Raw genomic sequence first — 19,995 nt, forward strand, 5'->3', positions numbered from 1 at the left:
CCGCGCCGCGTGCCGCGCGCCGCGCGCCTGCTCCTCCTCCAGAAAAAGTCGCCATTTTGGTTTACTGCCTCCCCCCGACCCCCCGGCGTTCGTGATCGGCCCTAACGGGGCCAGATAGGGCCCCCACCGCAAGCCCGTGCAGGGCCGCAGATGACAGGTGGGTGGGTGGCCAGGCCTCGCCTCCAGGTGTGTGTGCCTGACAGGCCTCCCGCGTGCCCGCTGGGGCCTGGGCCAGGGTCTGACTTGTGCAGGGTCCCTCTGGTCCCCTGTGAAGGAGGTTCTTCACTGCTGGGAGGGAGACAGGGGGAAGCCCCATGCCCTGGGGCTGCCTGCACAGGCCCAGTGGAAGGAGAGGAATTATCTCCCAGGCCAGGGGTCCCCTGGATGCCCTGCTGGCCAGGCTGGGGCAAGATGGACAAACAGGGGCCTGGCCTACACCCACTTCTTGGGCCACCAGGTCAGGCTGGCTGGGTGACCACTGCCCCTGGGACCTCTGGGAGGTTGCACCTTGAGGAATCCCGGAGAAGTTTGTGTGGGTGTCTTGGGCCCTCCCTCCACCCAGGCCCAGGGTTTGGGCATTCCTTTTGTAGCAGGCCGAGGCTAGCCTGAGTTGGTCTCTACCCTCGCCTACTGGGGCACCCCTTCCCCTGGCCTTGGGTCTCCATGTAAGGGGACCAGAGAGGGCTGGGCCCAGAGTCCCATGTCTGCCCCCAGCTCCTGCAGCATGGGATACCCCAGGCTGGGTAGAACGGACCCCAGCAGCAGAGCACCCTCTGGGGCAGGCTGGACGGGCTGATGCTGTGCAGGTAGCCCTTGGGCAGGGGACCGGGCTCTGCAGGTGGAGGTGAAGGGCGAGAGCCAGAGCTGGTCTCTACCTGGGGGCCGGAGGGGCCAGGAGAGGCAGCTGTGGGACTCTGGTCTGCTCTCTGGGAAAGGTTGGGGCCCTCAGCACCCACCTTGGCCATCTTCCAGTCACTATGTCCTGGGCAAAGGGGTCTGGTGTGCCCACTGGGTAGGTCGGCACTGCTGGGCCCAGGTGGTAGGGGCCCAGCTGTGGGCTGTGAGCCAGCAGTACAGTCCTGGGGTCTTAGCTGAGCCTCCAGTGGGTGGAGTCAGCGCCTGGCCATGTCTAGGGACAGAACTGCCTGGAGCTGCTAAACCCAGACTGACCTCAGCAGGTCAGCCCCTTCACAGAGTCTGCAGCCCTGCCCCCTCGCACCCCCTCATTCCCAGGGTCAGCCCTGAGGGTGAGGGTTGAGGGCCAGCCGGAGGCCCCATCTGTGTCCAGTCAGGGCAGTGCTGGACAGCTCAGGGAGTGGTGGGCCCTGAGCCTTGGGGCCTCACCGCTGTCCCCTTGCTCTGTCTGTAGCCATGACTGATCCCTTCTGTGTGGGCGGAGGTCGCCGGCCCCCCACATCCAGCAAGAGTGTGTCTGGCAAGGATGCTGGCCGGATCGAAGCCCGCCTTCCAGTGCTACACAACACCCCCAGGCTCGGTAAGCGACCTCGGCGCTGAGGAGAGGCTCAAGGCCTGGGCCTCCCAGCACCCTGCCCTTGAGCCTGGTGTGCTCTGTGCCACCCACAGGGGTGCCGGTGGTCCGGAGTGGGCAGGTTGTGCCCAGCCAGGCTCCGCTGTGCTTCGCTCCAGGGAGCCCGGCCCACGATCGGACAGGAGGGAGGAAGAAGGGGCGGCCAAAGGCCGAGAACCAGGCCCTGCGAGACATTCCCGTGAGTGCTGGGCTGGGTGGGGCTCGGGGGACAGGGATCTGCTTGCCTCTCACATGGCCAGATGGGCCTCCACCTTGTGGCCTGGAGCTCGCAGCCCCCTCCTCATGCTTGACCTAGCAACTGCAGTGAGGGCCAGTGGTGCAGGTGGGGGCACTAGGACAGGGCCATTCTGGGCCGCTGCTCAGAGCAGCCCAGGGCAAGGCGAGGGGCCAGAGCCAGCGCTGCATCTGATGCTTGGCTTGGGCCGAGGCCCTCTGAGGGGTCAGCAACCTGGCCTTGCCCCCCGCTACCCCCAGAACTCCCTGACGAACCAGTGGAAGGATGAATTCAAGGCCCACTCAAGGGTGAAGTGTCCAAACTCGGGGTGCTGGCTGGAGTTCCCCAGCATCTATGGCCTCAAGTACCATTACCAGCGGTGCCAAGGGGTAAGGGGTGTCCGGTTGGGGACAAGGAGGCCCGGGCCTGCCCACCCAGGCTGTCAGCGTTCTCTCCTACTCACTGGGGGGTGTCTGGGCAGCCCCCCTGGGCGGGCCCCGCCCACACCTGCCCTTCCCGCTCAGGGTGCTTTCACAGAAAGGCGGGCTTTTCCCTGCCCCTTCTGCGAGGCCGCCTTCACCTCCAAGACTCAGCTGGAGAAGCACCGGACTTGGAACCACATGGACCGGCCCCTGCCTGCCCCCAAGCCAGGGCCAGTCAGCCGGCCCGTTACCATCAGCCGGCCCGTGGGCGTCAGCAAGCCCATCGGTGTGAGCAAGCCCGTCACCATCAGCCGGCCTGTGGGCGTCAGCCGGCCCATTGGCATCAGCAAGCCTGTCCCGGTCAGCAGGCCCATCCCGGTCACCAAGCCTGTCCCGGTCAGCAGACCTGTGCCGGTCACCAAACCTGTCACAGTCAGCAAGTCCATCCCGGTCACCAAGCCTGTCACAGTCACCAAGTCCGTGCCGGTCACCAAGTCCGTGCCGATCAGCAGGCCCATCCCGGTCACCAAGCCCATCCCAGTCACCAAGTCTGTCACGGTCACCAAGCCTGTGCCGATTACCAAGCCCACCCCAGTTACCAAGCCTGTGCCTGTCACCAAGCCGGTCACGGTCAGCAGGCCCATCCCGGTCACCAAGCCCGTGCCGGTCAGCAGGCCAGTGACAATCAACAAGCCAGTGCCGGTGTCAAAGCGCGTGACGGTGACAAAGGCCATACATGCCAGCAGGCCTGTGGCCGTCAGACCCACGCCACCCTGCAAGCTGGTGCTATTGGCCAAGCCTGAGAGCAAAGCTGCCCGTGCTGCGGGGAGGAACAGCGGTAAGAAAAGGTATGGGCCTGCTCTGGGCCGGGAGGCTCCTGGGCTGCAGCTGGTACCCCTCACTCGCCTACCTACTCCTCACTTGCCTGCTGCCTGTAGGGTTTCCGACAGCCTGGATGCCTACCCTGTGCCACCCAAGCAGGCCAGGCCAGAGAACGGGGAGCTCAGCTCGGCCACCACCGGCCCAGCCTCGGGCTTCCAACTGGGGGCAGACACCCTGAGAGGCCCCCTTGTGCTGGGAGGCAGCCGAACCTCAGGGGTCAAGGAGGCCTCAGGCCTCACCCCGGAGGAGGACCCAGAGCGGACGAAGCACAGTAAGCCAGGAGCCGGGGAGTGAGCGGTCGGGCTGGGCAGAGGCCACCAGCTGGCCACTTGACTAGAACCTCGCCTGTCTTCTCTCCTCGAGTCAGGAAGGAAACAAAAAACCCCCAAGAAGTTCACAGGGGAGCAGCCTTCCATCTCGGGGACCTTCGGGCTCAAAGGTGAGAGAGTTGCTGGCGAGGCTGTGTGCACCTGTGTCACAGGTTTGCCTGTGCACGTGTGGCGATGCTCCGCCCATGCCTGATCCCCTTCCATGCATGTGTACGCAGGCCTGGCCAAGGCCGAGGACAAAGCTCGCATCCACCGTGCCAAGAAGCAGGAGCTGACGGGTCTGGAGGATGCGCGGAAGAAAGAGCCCACCCCTGTCATTGCTGCGGGCAAGGAGGTGCCAGCCCCTGTGGCCCACCCAGCCCCAGGTGGGGGCTTCTGAGTGGTAGAGCAGGTCTCGACTGCGGGTGGGGGGCTGGGGTGCAGGGGCGGGGCCAGGTGTGGACCTTGGGTGCTGCCCTTGGTGTTGGGGCTCCAGGAGCTCAGCGTGGCCCTGAGGCCCCGGCCCCACCCCTCAGGTGGCTCTGAGGAGCAGTGGCAGCGTGCTATCCAGGAGCAAGGGCAGGCTGTCTGCCCCACGTGCAGCGTGGTCACCCGCAAGACCCTCGTGGGGCTTAAGAAGCACATGGAGGTGTGCCAGAAGGTGAGGCCGGACCCAGGGTCTTGGAGGGGCCCAGAGCCTGGTGGGCCGGGGCCCAGTTGTGACGGCCACTCTGTCTGTAGCTGCAGGATGCCCTCAAGTGCCAGCACTGCCGGAAGCAGTTCAAGTCCAAGGCCGGCCTCAACTACCACACCATGGCCGAGCACAGCTCCAAGGTGTGCCTAGAACTGGGCCCTCCCCAGCTCCTCAGCCCCTCCTCAGCTCTGCTTCATATCCCTTCTTCCTGCCTTTGGGTGCTGTGTGATGCCCTGTGCCTGTCCCTGGACATCCTGTCCCTGCTCCCTGCAATGGTGGGCGGGGCCCGGGGGCCTGGCACTGACGCTGCCCTGTGCCCACAGCCCTCTGATGTGGAAGCCTCGGAGTGGGGCGAGCGGGAGGAGCGGGAGCGGCTCCGCAAGGTGCTGAAGCAGATGGGGAGGCTGCGCTGCCCTCAGGAGGTCAGGCCCAGACGGGGTGTGGGTAGGAAAGGGCCTTGCCGACCCTCCCCCCCTGCCCCTGACCCCAGCCGTGACTCGTAGGGCTGTGGGGCCGCCTTCTCCAGCCTCATGGGCTACCAGTACCACCAGCGGCGCTGCGGGAAGCCCCTCTGCGACCTGGACAGCCCCTCCTTTCCCTGTGCCCACTGTGGCAAGCCCTACCGCTCCAAGGCCGGCCACGACTACCACGTGCGCTCCGAGCACGCAGCCCCGGTGAGTGCCAGGCCCCGTGCTCCCCTCCCTGGGTGCTTCCGGTGCTGCCACCTGGCCCTCACCTCCTGTGTCTGCCCCTAGCCCGCTGAGGAGTCTGCAGACAAGTCCCTGGAGGCCGAGGACCTGCTGGGTGTGGAGCGCACCCCGAGTGGCCGTGTCCGCCGGACGTCGGCCCAGGTCGCCGTGTTCCACCTGCAGGAGATCGCAGAGGACGAGCTGGCACGGGACTGGACCAAGCGGCGCATGAAGGAGGACCTTGTGCCCGAGACTGCGAGGGTGACCGCCTGGCCCCTCAGGAGGCCCCAGCTCCTGGCCTTGGGCTCCCTGGAGAGGGGGTGGCCCTCCCTCCCCACCCTGACACCCTTGGGCCTTGTCTTCACAGCTCAACTACACTCGGCCAGGCCTCCCCACGCTTGACCCCCAGCTGCTGGAGCTGTGGAAGATTGAGGTCAAGGAGAAAGGCCATGTGAACTGCCCCAATGAGGTGAGCCGGCGGGTGGGGCAGCTGCTGGGGACCAAGCACTCGGGGATCGCGCTGCCCTGGACCTTCCACTTTCCCACTGGGGTCCCCCCCCCACTGTGCTCTTGTCCCCCCAGTGCTGCGAGGCCATTTACTCAAGTGTGTCCGGCCTGAAGGCCCACCTCGCCAGCTGCAGCAAGGTGGGTGCTGCCCCAGGTCGGGCGCAGAGTGTGCCGCACAGCCGGCCAGCTTATAGCCCTCAGGGACACCCCTGCAGGACTTGGCCCAGCCCCATTCCCACAGCCCCGTCTGGCAGAGTTGCTGAGACTCCTGCCCACTCAGCCCAGCCCACCTCCGCTGGAGGGCCCTTGGAGCCTGCCTGCTAGCTTCTCCTTGCTTGCCCAGGCCTACTTAGCCGACTCGAGGGCCTGGGCATCTGCACCCAACCAGGATCTGGGAGGGGGCAGTCCTCCACGAGGGGCTGACGCCAACCTGTGGGTGCCGGTCGGTCACCCTTGCTTTGTAGGGGGACCACCTGGTGGGGAAGTACTGCTGCCTGCTCTGCCCCAAGGAGTTCAGCTCGGAGAGTGGGGTCAAGTACCACATCCTGAAGACCCACTCAGAGGTGAGGGGCAGGCACAAGGGAGGTGGGAGGACTGGCAGGCCATGCCTAGTGACCCGGAGGCTCGGCTTTGAAGAAGTCAAGCACCCCTGACACACAGCTGCCGAACATGCTGGGGCCAGGCCTGGCCTGGGGGCTCGGCACCCCCACCAGGGACTCCACAGGCTGCTGCTTCTCCCCAGAACTGGTTCCGAACCTCCGCAGACCCACCCCCCAAGCCCAGGAGCCAGGATTCGCCGGTGCCCCCTCCAAAAGAGAAGGGAAGCCTGGATGGGGGAAAGAAGCGAGGTCGCAAACCCAGGGAGCGGACCCCTGAGGAGCCGGAGCCCCAGCAGACCCCACAGCAAGAGGACTGGCCCCCGGAGGGCAGGGACAAGGGGCGGGGCTCTGTAGCCCGGAAGGTGGGGACTGGCAGGATGCCTGAGAAATGAGCTCAGTGCAAGCAGGTGGCTGGGCTGTGGTCCTGGTGCCGCAGGCCCCCCTCTGTCCAGGGCCAGCCTCCTCTAACCCATCTCCATCCCCTGCGGCTGCCCAGGGGCTGGGATGGCCCTCTCTTGGGCTGGGCGGGAGGAGGATGCAGAAATGCAATAGATGTCCCCCGCCCACCCCAACATGGCAGGGCCAAGGGTGGGGAGGGGAGGGTGGGCAGGACAATGCTCCATGCTGGCCTGGTTTTCCGGTTCCAGCTCCCCTCCCCCCCTCCCTTCTCCCTCTGTGGTCCATGGGTTCTTCCCCTGAGGCCTGGAGTTCCTCGGGTCCCCAGATATGAGCTGGCGGGGCAGCTGCTGCAGTTAGTCTGCTAGCTTTCCTGCCACCCAACACTGGAACACCCGCACCAGCTACCTCCCTGGCAGATGGGCCTGCCCTGTGCACTGCGGCCGGGGCTCTGCCCTTCCTTCCCCCCCTCCCCCCCCACTGCTTAGGATGCCACCCTGTTGCCTCACTGGTCTGGCTTGGACCTTCGAGGTGGAGACATGGCCTCTCGGCCCCCCATGAACTCCTGGCTTAGGATGGGGGTGGGGGTGGGGAGGAGGGGTGGCCCCTTGGAGTCCACTGTCCTGACATGCCTAGGGGACACCATGACCTGGCCATAGCCAGGCAGACCTAATCGGCACACAGCCCGTGTGGATGCTGTGGTTGACCTGGGGCTGGGAGGTCTGGGGCTGGCAGAGTGGACCCAGCCTGAGCAGGTGCCACTGGGGGCAGGTGGCTCTTCTGGTGGCTGATTTGGCCCCGGACCCTCCCCTGCCTGCCTCCTAGGTCTCTTGTGTGGCTGCTTGGTGCAGGATGGGGCCAGCAGGGCCAGGACTGGTCACAGCAGTCAGGTGTCCGAGGTGGGTCTCAGCTCCCGCCTTGTCTTGGACTCCTGAGGTGTGTGGTCTGCAGCAGCTTGGGGTCCAGCAGCATGACCAGGGCCACCTCACAGAGGGGTCTGTCAACGGCGGGACCTAGATGGAGACTGCCTCCCACGGGGGTTGGATGGACGGGCGGGCCGGCTAAGGGTCTGGCCTGCCCGATATGATGTTGCCGACATGATATTTTCTGGGTCTGGTGCGCACCAGTCTTATTGCTGTGACAACTAACCACCTTTTTTAATTCTGTTTTTATACAAACACTCACCACAGTGACGTTTCGGTGCTAAGGGTTCCCAGTGTGGGTGGTGGGGCTGGGGGTTGGGCTAGGGGCCTGTGATTTGCAGACCTCCACTTAACCAGGCAGTGCTGACTCAGCTTGGCCAGGGGCCCCCAACTCCTGTCCTCAGGGGTCCTCCTGCCCTAGGGAGTGGGCTGGAAGCTAGGTGGTGAGTCTGGGTGGCCCACAAGCTTCCTGTCTGACTTCTTTGGCTGAAAGGCACTGGTCCTCCCAGTCCTGGTCTGAGCTTTGAGTAGTGACTGGGATCTCCCCTCCCCATGCCACCCGATCTGGTCTGGAGATGATAGGGGTGCCTGTGAGCCAGTGTAGAGGGTGCTGGGGGTCGGGCCAGCAGCACAGGCAGGGAGCTGGGGCCCGGAGGACTAACTTTTCTGTGCCCCCAGCATCAGAGCACAGCTGTGGGGGCAGCAAGGCGGCCACACGGGGGTAGGAGTGGTTGTTGGCGCAGCCGCTAGACTGCTTGCTCTTGTTGCCCTTGTTACCTCAGCAGGAGGGTCAGGCTCCACCCTCCATGGAGGGTGGTGGCCACCCCAGCCTCTCAGGTACTTGGCTTTGGGGAGAAGCGAGAGGCCCTCGGTAAGCCCACGGGCAGGCCCTGGTGTGGACACTCCCTTTGGATGGCGGACTTGGGTCACTTCATGTTTAGCACTTTAAGCCCCTCCTGTCCTCCGTGTGGGAGTGGGGCCTGCGTTGGATGTGGCTAGGCTCAGGCCCTTCCCTCCCTCCCTCCCTCTCCCCCACTGCCGCTCTCACGCCAGGGGCCTGGTGCTTGCTTGGGCTGAGAGGGACTGGGGAGAACTTGTCTGCAGACACCTGGGTCCACTGCCCACCCTGGCAGCCTCTTTGCTGGTAGCTGCAACCAGGTGTTGACAACAACTCTACTGGAAAGGAGCTGTGTGGCCAGACTCCCCCGCCTGCCCACCCGGCGTGGTGGGTGTGGATGTGCTGGAGGCGCCCGTGCTGTGTGCACCCTGCAACCGGGCCCCTTTCTGCAGATCTACCTCTGGCCCTGCGAACAGGTTGGGCTGGCTGGAGGGGTCCACACTTCACACCCAATGGGATGCACTTTATTTGCTCACGCAAAGGCAGGTGAGTGTGCCTCCTGGTGTGACTGCCCTTCTACCTGCATGGAGGGGCTGCCCCGTGGCAGGCACCTGGAGGCTGGGCTTCAAGCGGCCGGCCGGCCAGACCCCTCTCCGGCCTGGCAGCCACGCGTAGAATACTTGGGGTTTCTTGGTTTGTTTGGTTTTAGTGCCAGTTCTCAGTACATAAGTGCATTTCGAAAGAGGTCCCGCTATCACATGTAACCATATATATACATATATATTCTATCTACAAAGTGTTTATTTGCAAGATGTTTTGACAGTGAGCTCGGGCACTGCCGGCCTTGTGACCATCCGTCCCTAGTCCTTGTCCTTCCCTCCCCTCCCTCCCCCCCAGTGTCGTGGGGGCAGGCCATCAACTGTATGTACTAAGATGACTGTATCAAATAAATGTTTATTGCTTTTTTTGCAGGACTCGTGCGGCTGAATTTGTGGTAAAAGGTGGGAGTTGGGCAGGGTCCTGGGGCTGCAGCCTCTGCCTCTGATCCACCGGGTCAGCCTCTCCGCCGCGCGGCCTGGAGGGACTTGTAGTCTGCGGGGCTTGCGCCGTACGGGCCCGAACTACAGCTCCCGGCGGCCTTTGCGCTTGGCTCACAAGCCAGGTCGGACCCGCGGCCGCCGCGAACCCCCCACCCCATGGCTACACCCCCGGCTGCCGCGCCCTCGCCCCCGGCCCCGCCACTCACTATTGCCCGCGATCCGCTGGACCGGCCGGGGGAGAAGAGCGAGCCTGCGTGCGAAGGCCGGTAGGCGGGGGCGCGCCCGCGGGAGGCTGGGCCCGCGCGCACGCTCCTCCCGTCCTGTGGAGCGATCGGGCAAGGGGCGGGGGGCACCCACGTTGGCTGCGCGGGTAACGCCCAGCACCCAGCCTGGCCTCCGTCCCCTCGCCTCCGTGGGTCGGGAAAGGTGAGCCCTTCCTGCGGGTGCACACGGTGATGTCACTGCGCGCGCGAATAGGCGCGCGACTCGCTGTGCAGACAAAGAAATGTAGGCGCAGCTGTGTGGAAGCCGGCTCCCTTCGTGGGAGTGGGAGTGGGGACCTGCCCCGCTCCAGGGAGGGGTGGGACCCCGTCGCTGGCCATGCTTTCCGCCCTGAGCCGATGGGTACCTCAGAAATGGCGCGGGTCAGGCTGCCCCGTGTTCCTGGGATCCGCGATCTACTGTGCTGTCGTGAGGACCCGAAGTAGGGAGTTGCAGGTGCGGCGAGGGAGGAGCCCCCCGACCCGGTGCTCAGCTGCGCTGCCTGGGAGACCAGGAAATGGCCCGGTGCGGCGGCCTGGCTGGAGCCTCCCGACTGGCCGCCAGGGGGCAGGGGCTGCCAATGCTGGGCTCCAGTTGCTCCTGGACAGGCTTTGCTTCCCAGACTGCTGCCGGTTGGCCCTGCTGGTGGAAGGGGGACCCATGCCAGCACCACCTCCCACCTAAGAGTCCTTGGGGCGGGGCCTTCCAGAGCTACTGCCACACGGACCGGACCGGAGAGGATCCGAGAGGATCCGTCCACTTTGCTCCTCCCTGGACCCCAGGGAGGGCATCAGTACCAGAGTACCAGGGGCACCGACAGCCTCTGGGCTGGACCCAGTGCCACCTATTGACAGTGGAGGGTGGCTTTGGTCTGACAGGAATAGAGCTGGCAACATAGGGCTGACCCGCCCCTGCTCTCACCTGCTCATCAAGGTAGGTCGGAGGGCAGGGCTCTCTGCAGACCCCTGTGCCCAACTTCTGGCTTCAGGGGGTCTACCCCACAGCCAGCATTTCTCTAAGGCCTAGGAATGCCTAGAAGCAGGGCTATGACTGACATCCTGGACAGGCAGGCGTTGGGACAAACCCGTGATCACATGCCTGCAGTGGCACCCCCACTCCATTCTTCCCTCTGTGCCTGACTCTGCTGCATGTCTGCCTCTGTTCTCCTCCCACCCCCTGTGATGCTAGGGCGCCGCCCAAGTGTAGCAATGGAGTCCTGGTAGGCGTGGGCAGGCCCCCCTGAGGGACCAGGTCCGTGGTCAGCACAGGCAGGGTGGGCAGATTCCAAGAAGGGGACAGACCGCAGGAGCAGGGGCCAGGGCAGCTGCTGTGGTGTTGGAGGGCACCTGAGTAGAGGCTGGCAGTGCAGGCTCGGTGTGCCAGTGATCGAGAGGCAGCTACGGAGCAGGAGAGAGAAGAGGCACCCCCTTAGGACCCCGACAAGGCCTAGGGGCTGTGAGCAGGCTCCCAATCAAGAGGGTTGAGGACAGAGTTGAGTCAGCCCTGTGTTGTCCTCAGGCTCACGGGGCCCACTGGCTCTGTCAGAACTAAGCCTCCTTCCACTGCCAAGGGGACAGGAGGTAGCTCTGGGCCCAGCCCCAGGACTAGGGGCCTCTGGCAGAGACACCCAGACCAGTCTGGCAGATGGCCCGGGTACCCTGATCGGTATCAGGAGGGGATGCCCTGGCATCACAGGTGTGCCCAGGGGGCAAGCAGGCTACCATGCTTTCTAGGAGGGACCCCTCACATGTGGGTCCCAAGTGGTGGGGGGGGCCTCCCCCTTTAGGTGTGTGTGAATTGCTATTGGATTTGTGAACCAGCCTCAGGTGTGTGGCCTCCACTGAGGTTATGGTACACCAGTGCATATGAACCATCCCCATATATGGACCTGCTTTGGACGTGTGATGCCCCCTCGGGTGGGTGTGGAGCTTCTACTAGATTTGTGAGTCCCCATCAGCGTTGAGTGCCTGCCCTTCTCCCCCAGGATGCCCGCAGGAGGGCTGAGGTGTGGCATGCCGTAAGCTAGCAGGGGCCCTGTTGGAGAGGGTGCCCTGCCAAGGAGGGGGGTCCTTTCCAGGGAGGTGTGTCCCCCCAGGGAGGGCCCTACTGGAGGAGTCTCTTGGCAACGGGGAATCCTGCCTTGAAGGGGCATCATGCTGGAGATGGGGGTCCCTGCAGGGAAAGATATACTGTCAGGGAGAGGGAGGTCTCTGTGGGGGAGGTGCCTCCCACCTCAACCCCCGGGAAGGAGACATCATGCTTTGGAGAGAACCCTGCTGAGGAGTGGACCCAGTGTCTGACCAGTGTAAATTCTTCTAAGCCTCTAGGCGGACACCTGGACTGACCCCTACCCATCCCCGCCTCCCCGCTTCCAGCTTGGTAGGAGGCCTCCGTCGGAGGAGTGGCAGAAAGCGGCGCGCTGGGGCCTGGGAGGCAGGGCAGGGCAGTTATTCTTAGATACGGCCTTGTGTCGAGTTTCAGACTTGTTTGTGCATTGGAGGCACCTTGCGGGGGCCGGAACTGCCCTGCTCTCTGCTCAGCCTTGGCTGGGGTCTGGATGGTCTGGCCCCTTGGGCGTCTGCAGCTGCCTAGGAACGCCTGGCACCACCATTAATCCTCTTAAGCCTGTGCCCAAGGCCCCACGCAGGGCTGTGCGCCGGAGCTCACCTGCCCCAGGGCACCGGGCACGCCAGCCCACACCTGCACACCCATCTCCGGAACCCGCCTGCTTGCGTCAACCTGCCTTCCTGGGCCATGAGCAGCCCCCCAGCTTACCCTGGCATCAGGATCTCGGGGTGCTGGGCCCTGGGAGCCGAGAGCAGGTGAGCAGCGGCCTGGGGCTGTGCTGGCAGCAGCCCTCATGTCCATGGAGACCAGCAAACAAACAGGCGCCCCTTGGGAGCACCCCTTGTCCCCTCAGGCTGATGCCGGTCTCCCTGTACCCAGAGGTGCCTTTGTGTGCCTGAGGGCAGGCAGGGTGGGTCTTCACCCTGTGAGGCGGAGCTCTGCAGGCTGCAGGCACCCAGTGGTGGTGGGCGGGGCTTGGCACAGGTGCCTTGACCTGCTTGGGACTGTCCAGCTACCCACTGGGCTTTCTCAGGACCCGAGGGGGGGGCTTGGACGTCTCAATGGAGCCCAGACATCGATGGGAGTGGACACCCTGCTGGTGGCCAGCGTCCTACAAATCTCACAGCTCAGTGCTAGCCTGGGCCCCAGGTCGTGTCCCTGGGAACTCGGGCAGGCTGGCCTTGGCTGGGCACCACTCCTCAGCACCAATATCTCTGCCTGCCCTTCTCCCAGAGCAGAGTGGTCTGGGTTAAGGCAAGGCCAGCCCCACTGTGGATGGTGCAGTGGACACAGGACCACAGGGGACTTGCAGACTGGCTCAGCCTTGTGATTTCTTACCTGACCCTGGAGGGTCCTCTAACCCTCCATCCAGGGACCCCTGAACTGGGGGGCTGAGTGGAGGGCAGCAGATCCCATGCTGGCTCTGCCCCCTCTGTGTCCCCTCCATACCCCACTGCTGCACCTGTGCTGTGTTCTCTGCCCACCGCACATGCCAGCTGCCAGCTCTGGGTACAACGTGTGACTAATTGGGGTCCCAGGGACACCACAGTGAAGCTGAACATAGCGCTGACTGACTCCCTGCCCTGCCTCCCCAAGGGGGAGAGGCAGGTGGCCTGTTGTGCTGGCCCTGAGGATGGCCAGGCATTTCCCCCAACTCACCTGGGGGCCTCTGGAGGGGTCGGGGCTGGAGCAGCTGCAACGGGCGGGGCTTTGATGACAAGGGCAGGGGGCACTGGGTGCCCATCTGAGTGCCCAAGCAGAGGTTCACATGCATGCTAGTTCTCACACATGCATGATCTGTGTTCTGACATACATGTCCCTTTGTCTTCATGCAGAAGTTCACACACGCACTCATGTGCCCTCCATGTGATTGTGCACTCACCCTCCTCTCACCCATGCTGGTTTTCCACACACTCCTACGTGCAGGCCCTCACAAATGTGCCTGTGAGCACACACACACACACACACACACACATTCTACACATGTGCTGGCTTTCCTAGGCTCAGGACACATCTGAACGCGATTAGCTGTACTTCTCGGTTCCCCAGCGCTCCAGTGACAAGATAGCATTGAGTGCCCCGGCACAGAGCTGCCTGCAGGACAGGGCAGAGCTGCCCCTGCCGGATTCCGAGGCTTCGAAGTCTGTACGGGAGTAGGCAGTCTCACCTCTCCCACAGAGCAGCTGGTGGGGTTACTCTGTTGACCTCTGTTTAGCAGCCTACTTGCTCAGGCCACTGTGCCACCAGGCTCCCGCACCCCCAAGCAGGGGCTGTAAGGACACGAGGGCTCTTCCTGGGCCTGGCTCTGTTGGTCCATCAGGGCTCCGGGGTCTGAGCAAGCATTGTGCTTCCTTGGCTGCTGCAGCTGCACTGTCCCCTGGCAGGCGGCACCACCGCTGCACTCCAAGGTGACTTCGCAAACTCAGCCTGGTTCTAGAAGCAGCCTGGCCACGGGTGCAGGACTGGACTTGGGGCTGGACCCTCTCCTGGGGGCTCCACCCAACTGTCTAGAAGGCCTGCTTCTGGGGGGCTCTGCACCAACGCCACGACCACCTGCCTCTCCTCCTCCCCGGCACTCTGGGGATGTCCCACTCGATGCTGCTGCCCTCAGGCCTCTCCTGATACCTGTGTCTGCCAGGCTGTTCTCAGGGGAGGGCTCACAGAGGACCTGGTCCCCACTGGTCACTGGTGGCCCTTGCAGGCCCTGGAGCGGCCATTTGAGAGTTGATGTCCTGCTGGTGTGTGGTGAGGGACCAGCAGCCGTCTGAGCCCTGCACCTCCCCTTCCCCGCTTTCCCCACCGCAGCAGCAATGCAGAGTCCCTGGACAGGCTGCTCCCGCCTGTGGGTGCAGGGCGCCCACCCCGGAAGCGCACGACAAGCCAGTGTAAGTCAGAGCCGCCCCTGCTTCGGACCAGCAAGCGGACCATCTACACGGCCGGCCGGCCCCCCTGGTACAACGAGCACGGCACGCAGTCCAAGGAGGCCTTCGTCATCGGTGAGCCTGTGGGCCTGTGCTGGGCCGCGCTGCGCTGCACGCAGCCGGGGCACCTTCCAGCCAGCCAGTCTCCGCTCCCCTGCAGGCCTGGGTGGTGGCAGTGCCTCAGGGAAGACCACGGTGGCCCGGATGATTATCGAGGCGCTGGATGTCCCCTGGGTGGTCCTGCTGTCCATGGACTCCTTCTACAAGGTGAGACCCCCACTGCCTCTCACCCCCCCCACAGCCCTCCCAGGCCACAGTGCTGGCCGGTGCGACCTCCCCCTGTCCAGGTGCTGACTAGGCAACAGCAGGAGCAGGCCGCAAACAACAACTTCAACTTCGACCACCCCGACGCCTTCGACTTCGACCTCATCGTCGCCACACTGAAGAAGCTGAAGCAGGGCAAAAGCGTCAAAGTGCCGGTTTATGACTTCACCACCCACAGCCGCAAGAAGGACTGGGTGCGCCACCCGCCCAGGGACCCATGAGAAGGACTGAGTGTTCTTGGGGGTGGAAGGCAGGTGGCCCTGGGTGGGCCGGGGCTGCAGGCTGTGACACCTGCCTGTCCTTCCAGAAAACACTCTATGGCGCCAACGTGGTCCTCTTTGAGGGCATCATGGCCTTTGCGGATAAAACGCTGCTGGAGGTGAGGCGGGGGAGAATTGGATGGGGAACTGGCCTGGCATCCCTCCTTGGGCTGTCCTGTCCTCATCTGGACACTCAGCTCACCCTCCCTGCGGGGAGCTCTGTGGGCCCGATGCCCAGGCCTGACCCCTGTGGGCACAGTCACCAGGTAAGCCCCCACACTGGGGCATGCTTCCCAGGCAGCCCCTCTGGGCATGGCTTGCCTCCTCATTGCACCTGCTATGTGCTTAAAGGGGGGGGGCAGGCTCTAGTGGAAGAGCCCTGGGGTGCCCTGTGCCCTCCCCGTTCTCTGTATCCTGGCACCCTTTGGTCATGGGTGCTCAGCCCAGCCTGGCCCCACCGCGCAGCTCCTGGACATGAAGATCTTCGTGGACACCGACTCAGACGTGCGCCTGGTGAGGCGCCTGCGGCGGGACATCGGCGAGCGTGGCCGGGACATCGAGGGTGTCATCAAGCAGTACAACACGTTCGTGAAACCTGCCTTTGACCAGTACATCCAGCCCACCATGCGCCGGGCTGACATCGTGGTGCCCAGAGGTGGACCGACTAGGCCCCAGCCCCCACCTACCCAAGCCCTCTGACACCCAGGGACCCTAGCCCCCAGGAGGCCACCTTGGATGCCCTCAGCTCACCTGGGCTGTCCCCCCAGCATCCACCCTTTCACCCCCTTCCACCCCTATTAGTTTCCCCAACCACCTGCCCATCCCCCAACCTTATCCTATACCCCAATATCTCCATGAATCCCCTCCCATTCCACCTACTTGGTCCCCCTACCAACACCCTGCCCCTCTCTAACCCTCCCATCCCTCCTAACCCCTTCCAACCCTCTAACACCTGCCCCATTTTCCCAACCTCTCCCCAGTTCCCTGTCCCCCCTAATGCCACACCCTCCCCTCCCCCAGGGAGCGGAAATGCGGTTGCCATCGACCTGATCGTCCAGCACGTGCACAGCCAGCTGGAGGAGGTGAGGCCCCCAGCCCCTGCCCCTCTGGGGCCCTCCCCACCAGCCCCGTGCCCCTCAGGCCCCTTCCCTCAAGTCCCTCCACCCCCGAGCCACCTGCCCCCCAAACGCCCTACCCGCCGGACCCCCTGGCTGGTGCACCCCTGAGGGTGAGGCCTGGCCGGCTGGTCAGTGCCACCCAAGACCAAGAGCTGAGCTGGCGCTGCCGTTGCTAATGCCATACCTGTTCCCTTGTGCCTCCGTCGGCCGCTCCAGCGCGAACTCAGCGTCAGGTAAGCCCCCACACTCAGAAACGGGGTGCCCTGCCGCCCTTGGAGCAGGCCAGGAAGGGCAGCCGGGGGTCCTAGTCAAGCTGGACCCCTCCGAAGCCCCTGGACACCACTGCTGCTCAGGAGGGGCAGCCCACGCTCTGGTAGCTGCGGTCAGCTGAGGTGGTCAGCCCCCACCTGTGCCCATGCCAGCTGCGCTGGCCCTCCTGCTTCCTGACGCTGCATGCTCCTCGCCTGGCTGCCCCCCCCCCCCCAGGTCACCACAGACCTGTCAATTCAGACCTTTGTTCTCAGGGTCTCAAAGCTGAGAGAGGCCCAAGGCCTGGTTTCTCTGTCCTGGGCAGACCCAGGCTGGCCTGGCCCACTTCCCACAGGAACAAAGGCTCCCAGGGCCTCCGCCTGCTGCCCCCATCCCCCCACTGAGGCCTCTTCTCTGTTCTCTTCCTTTCTCTGTGCACCCTGCTCCTGCCTGTCCCCCTACCCCGACTGTCACCTTGCGCGGCTGGCGGCGGCGCCCGGGCAAGCAGAGGAAGCTGCGCTGGGATATGTGAGGACAGTGTGGTCTGGCCTGGTGCTTCTTGCCTGCCGCATGTCCACCTGCCCCAGCCCACTCTAGCCCCTGCTCTGGCCAGTGTCTCCAGGCAGCCACTACCTGGCCTCACCAGCCCTGGGTCCCGCAGGCAGCCCTGGAAGCAGATTTGCCCCACCTGGGACCTGCGGGCGAGGCCTGCCACTCTGGTCAGCAGGCCCTGGGCTGGGGTCCTGAAAACCCCAGGAGGGGCTGAGGCCCTCCCTCTGCTGCTGCAGCTGAGCTGAGGGACCTGGAAGTGGGGGCTGCCCACCACCCTCTGCTTCCCGCCTAAGGGTCTGCTGCTCTGCTAGGGGTGTGTGGTCCAGGGGACCCATGGGGGCTGGCCCCCAGAGCAGCCACAGGGGCTCTGGCCCCACCCTGCCCATCACCTCTGACCAGACCAGTGGTCACGAGTCCCGGGGTTGAACATGTGCACTCGCCTTGTGGGGAGGGGCTTTGGCTCCCAGGGCTCTGGGAGGAGACCCTGTATGGCGTGGCATGTTCCTGATGGTCACCGTGTCCCCAGGGCTGCACTGGCCTCTGCACACCAGTGCCACCCCCTCCCTCGGACACTGAGCGTCCTCAAGAGCACACCACAGGTGCGGGGCATGCACACCATCATCAGGTGAGGCCACCTGAGGGCAGTTGGGGGTAGTGGCGGAGGTGGGGTCCCTACAGACCCCAGCACCAGGACAGAGCCTGCTGCCTGCCCGCAGGGACAAGGAGACCAGCCGGGACGAGTTCATCTTCTATTCCAAGCGGCTGATGCGGCTGCTCATCGAGCACGCCCTCTCTTTCCTGCCCTTCCAGGTGGGGGCTGACCCAGGAAGGGGGTTGCCTGGGGAGGGGGATCTCTACTCGCTCACCTATGTGGGCCTTCTGCTCTGCACACAGGAGTGTGTGGTCCAGACCCCGCAGGGCCAAGACTACTCGGGCAAGTGCTACGCTGGAAAGCAGGTACTGCCTAAGGCCAGGGCTGGGGCAAGCCAGGCAGCTGCCCTGTCTCCAGTCTGCTGAGACTGCTCCCCTCTACCCCCAGATCACCGGCGTGTCCATCTTGCGTGCTGGGGAGACCATGGAACCAGCACTGCGGGCTGTGTGCAAGGATGTGCGCATCGGCACGATCCTCATCCAGACCAACCAGCTGACCGGGGAGCCCGAGGTGGGGGGCGGCCCAGGAGGCGAACCTGGGGCGTGGGCCTGGGGAGAAGGAGAGCAGTGCTGAGCCACAGCCTCTGGTGCCCCCAGCTCCACTACCTGCGGCTGCCCAAGGACATCAGCGATGACCACGTGATCCTGATGGACTGCACTGTGTCCACGGGTGCAGCGGCCATGATGGCCGTTCGAGTGCTCCTGGTGAGTGAGGGGCCTGGCGGCAGGCGGGACAGTGGGTGGTCCTGGGCAGGGCTCACCGGCTTGCCCCCAGGACCACGACGTGCCCGAGGACAAGATCTTCCTGCTGTCCTTGCTCATGGCCGAGATGGGTGTGCACTCCGTGGCCTATGCCTTCCCTCGCGTCAAGATCATCACCACGGCGGTGGACAAGCGGGTCAACGACCTGTTCCGGATCATCCCTGGCATTGGTGCGTGTGTGTGTTCCTCCCTGGCATTGGTGTATGTGTGAGTGTGTTTATGTTTTCAACCACCTGGGGCACCTGGCAGGGGAAGCATGGAGGGATTAGGGGGAACTTCCTGGGAGGGGAATTCCCTAGGGGTATCTGCCTTGGGGGTGGGGCCAGGGGGCTGGCTGAGGGGACACCCACACCCTACTGCTTCCTCCAGGGAACTTTGGCGACCGGTACTTTGGGACAGATGCTGTACCGGACGGTGGCAGCGATGAGGAGGAAGTGGCCTCTACGAGTTAGTAGTCCCAGCTGTGCCCTGCCCTGTCGTCCTCCCACCCCTGGCCTACACTTGCCAGACACCCAGAAGCTAACTTATTGTAGAAATAAAAAGTTGCTTGTCTGTAGAGACTCTGTGCTTCCCTGGGGACCCAGGGACCTACCTGGGCTTGGGGGGTGTGTGTGTGGCCTGATTAGGCAGGGGCAGAGCTGAGGTGCACGGAGGGGCCTGGCGGTGGGTGGCAGACCCAAGGCCTTGTGAGGCAGGGCAGGAAGCCATGTGGGTGGCTGTTGCCGGCAGGGACTTACAGCCGCCCCCCAAGATATGACCTGGGCTGCCAGGGTGGGGCTGGATCGCTGGTGGGGGCAGTGGGGCCAATGCAGAGGTGCATATGTGCCCAGGGAGCCCTCCACCCCGGGCTGTGGTGTGCACCCTCTCTGTTCTCTAGTCCTGGCCTCAACCCTTTCCTGCCCCTCCCTGGTCTTCTTGGGCGCCCCCCACCCCACCCCACAAAGGCCGTGTCATGGAAAAGCCTGCGGTGGGGCGGGGACAGGAAGCTGATGGGGGAGGGGGCAGGTCAAGGGGGCAGATAAAAGGCGAGGCTAGTCCAAGGGCAGGGTATACACCCAGGGGAGAGAGGATCATCTGGGGCCCCAAGTCAAGCAGGTGGTCATCTACTCTGGTGAGTGGACCTTCCCTTACTCATGTGCCAGGTTCCCGCCCCTCCCCACTCCAGCAGTCTTACACTGAAGTTCGTAGGGCCGGCCCCCGCGGACTTGGAGGCAGGCAGCACCTCTGCTCAGCTTGGAGGCCTCACCTGCCCAGAGCAGAAGTGAGGGCCCAGCCTGCTGGGGCCCGAGGAGGACAAACTTAAGAAGGCTTATGTGCCCAGCACCCCCACCCATCTTGTCCACACACATGCCCCTTGGGAGCCTGGAGAGGGTCTGCTCTGGTCCACCTAACCCCCTTGCCTCGGGTCAGCCACCACCTGCTGCAGAGGCCAGTGGACAGCGGGCAGGCCAGGATCAGAGGCCTACCTCATTTGACCCCTCCAGGTTGGATCCATGGTAGAGGAGGGAAACCCTCGGGGCCTGGTACCATGTGGCCACAGATCCACAGCATGGGGATTCTCCTGCCTATTTTCTGTCTGAAAGCCGGGGGTGGGGTGGGGGAAGGGCTACTGTTCAGTCGCAGGAAACTAGGCCAGGGTCCATGCCCCCACACCCCACAGCTACTGGACACCAGGGAGGGGGCTTCCTTTGCAGGGTGTATGTGACCAGGGACCCTGGGGCATTTCAGGTGAGCTGAGGCCCAGCCAGGGACTGTCATAGAATCCATGA

At 64.3% G+C, this 19,995-nt stretch overlaps 2 protein-coding genes across 11 annotated transcripts; both read left to right on the forward strand.

Moving 5' to 3' along the window:
- The first annotated feature begins 614 nt into the window (after positions 1 to 614).
- ZNF512B (zinc finger protein 512B) lies at positions 615 to 8,992 on the forward strand. 7 transcript variants are annotated; one of them, XM_045296958.1, is made up of 16 exons: positions 630 to 1,495; positions 1,585 to 1,727; positions 2,024 to 2,152; positions 2,288 to 3,033; positions 3,124 to 3,338; positions 3,435 to 3,506; positions 3,615 to 3,761; positions 3,912 to 4,036; positions 4,117 to 4,209; positions 4,393 to 4,491; positions 4,573 to 4,743; positions 4,825 to 5,019; positions 5,126 to 5,227; positions 5,341 to 5,403; positions 5,730 to 5,828; positions 6,008 to 8,992. In XM_045296958.1, exons 1-16 carry the CDS (start codon positions 1,372 to 1,374, stop codon positions 6,254 to 6,256), a joined length of 2,772 nt encoding a protein of 923 aa, XP_045152893.1. In that variant the 5' UTR covers positions 630 to 1,371; the 3' UTR covers positions 6,257 to 8,992. The 7 variants fall into 7 exon arrangements, with proteins under 7 accessions (XP_045152895.1, XP_045152890.1, XP_045152892.1 ...); XM_045296955.1 differs by having other exon boundaries at positions 621 to 1,495; positions 2,024 to 3,033; positions 3,431 to 3,506; positions 3,615 to 3,730; XM_045296954.1 differs by having other exon boundaries at positions 627 to 1,495; positions 2,024 to 3,033.
- Positions 8,993 to 9,205: 213 nt separating this feature from the next.
- On the forward strand, positions 9,206 to 18,778 carry UCKL1 (uridine-cytidine kinase 1 like 1). 4 transcript variants are annotated; one of them, XM_004716057.2, is made up of 15 exons: positions 9,206 to 9,327; positions 14,195 to 14,385; positions 14,471 to 14,577; positions 14,658 to 14,828; positions 14,942 to 15,013; positions 15,360 to 15,549; positions 15,915 to 15,976; positions 16,229 to 16,245; positions 17,340 to 17,438; positions 17,530 to 17,623; positions 17,708 to 17,770; positions 17,853 to 17,975; positions 18,062 to 18,169; positions 18,240 to 18,396; positions 18,596 to 18,778. In XM_004716057.2, exons 1-15 carry the CDS (start codon positions 9,218 to 9,220, stop codon positions 18,676 to 18,678), a joined length of 1,647 nt encoding a protein of 548 aa, XP_004716114.1. In that variant the 5' UTR covers positions 9,206 to 9,217; the 3' UTR covers positions 18,679 to 18,778. The 4 variants fall into 4 exon arrangements, with proteins under 4 accessions (XP_004716114.1, XP_045152875.1, XP_045152877.1 ...); XM_045296940.1 differs by lacking the exon at positions 16,229 to 16,245 and adding an exon at positions 16,770 to 16,789; XM_045296942.1 differs by lacking the exon at positions 9,206 to 9,327 and adding an exon at positions 9,566 to 12,144.
- The last annotated feature ends 1,217 nt before the right edge of the window (positions 18,779 to 19,995 follow it).

This window comes from Echinops telfairi, unplaced genomic scaffold, assembly GCF_000313985.2.
Source record: "Echinops telfairi isolate 266 unplaced genomic scaffold, ASM31398v2 ScPeMD7_7414;HRSCAF=8452, whole genome shotgun sequence".
Lineage (NCBI taxonomy): Eukaryota > Metazoa > Chordata > Mammalia > Afrosoricida > Tenrecidae > Echinops > Echinops telfairi.

Bases quoted from the DNA above. Each gene is read 5' to 3' on its own strand.
- ZNF512B (XM_045296954.1), top strand. From the start codon at position 1,372: ATGACTGATCCCTTCTGTGTGGGCGGAGGTCGCCGGCCCCCCACATCC. The intron at 1,496-1,584 runs GTAAGCGACCTC...TGCCACCCACAG, and splicing joins ACACAACACCCCCAGGCTCG to GGGTGCCGGTGGTCCGGAGT. The intron at 5,020-5,125 runs GTGACCGCCTGG...TTGTCTTCACAG, and splicing joins TTGTGCCCGAGACTGCGAGG to CTCAACTACACTCGGCCAGG.
- UCKL1 (XM_045296940.1), top strand. From the start codon at position 9,218: ATGGCTACACCCCCGGCTGCCGCGCCCTCGCCCCCGGCCCCGCCACTC. The intron at 15,550-15,914 runs GTGGACCGACTA...CCCCTCCCCCAG, and splicing joins TGACATCGTGGTGCCCAGAG to GGAGCGGAAATGCGGTTGCC. The intron at 18,170-18,239 runs GTGAGTGAGGGG...GCTTGCCCCCAG, and splicing joins TGGCCGTTCGAGTGCTCCTG to GACCACGACGTGCCCGAGGA.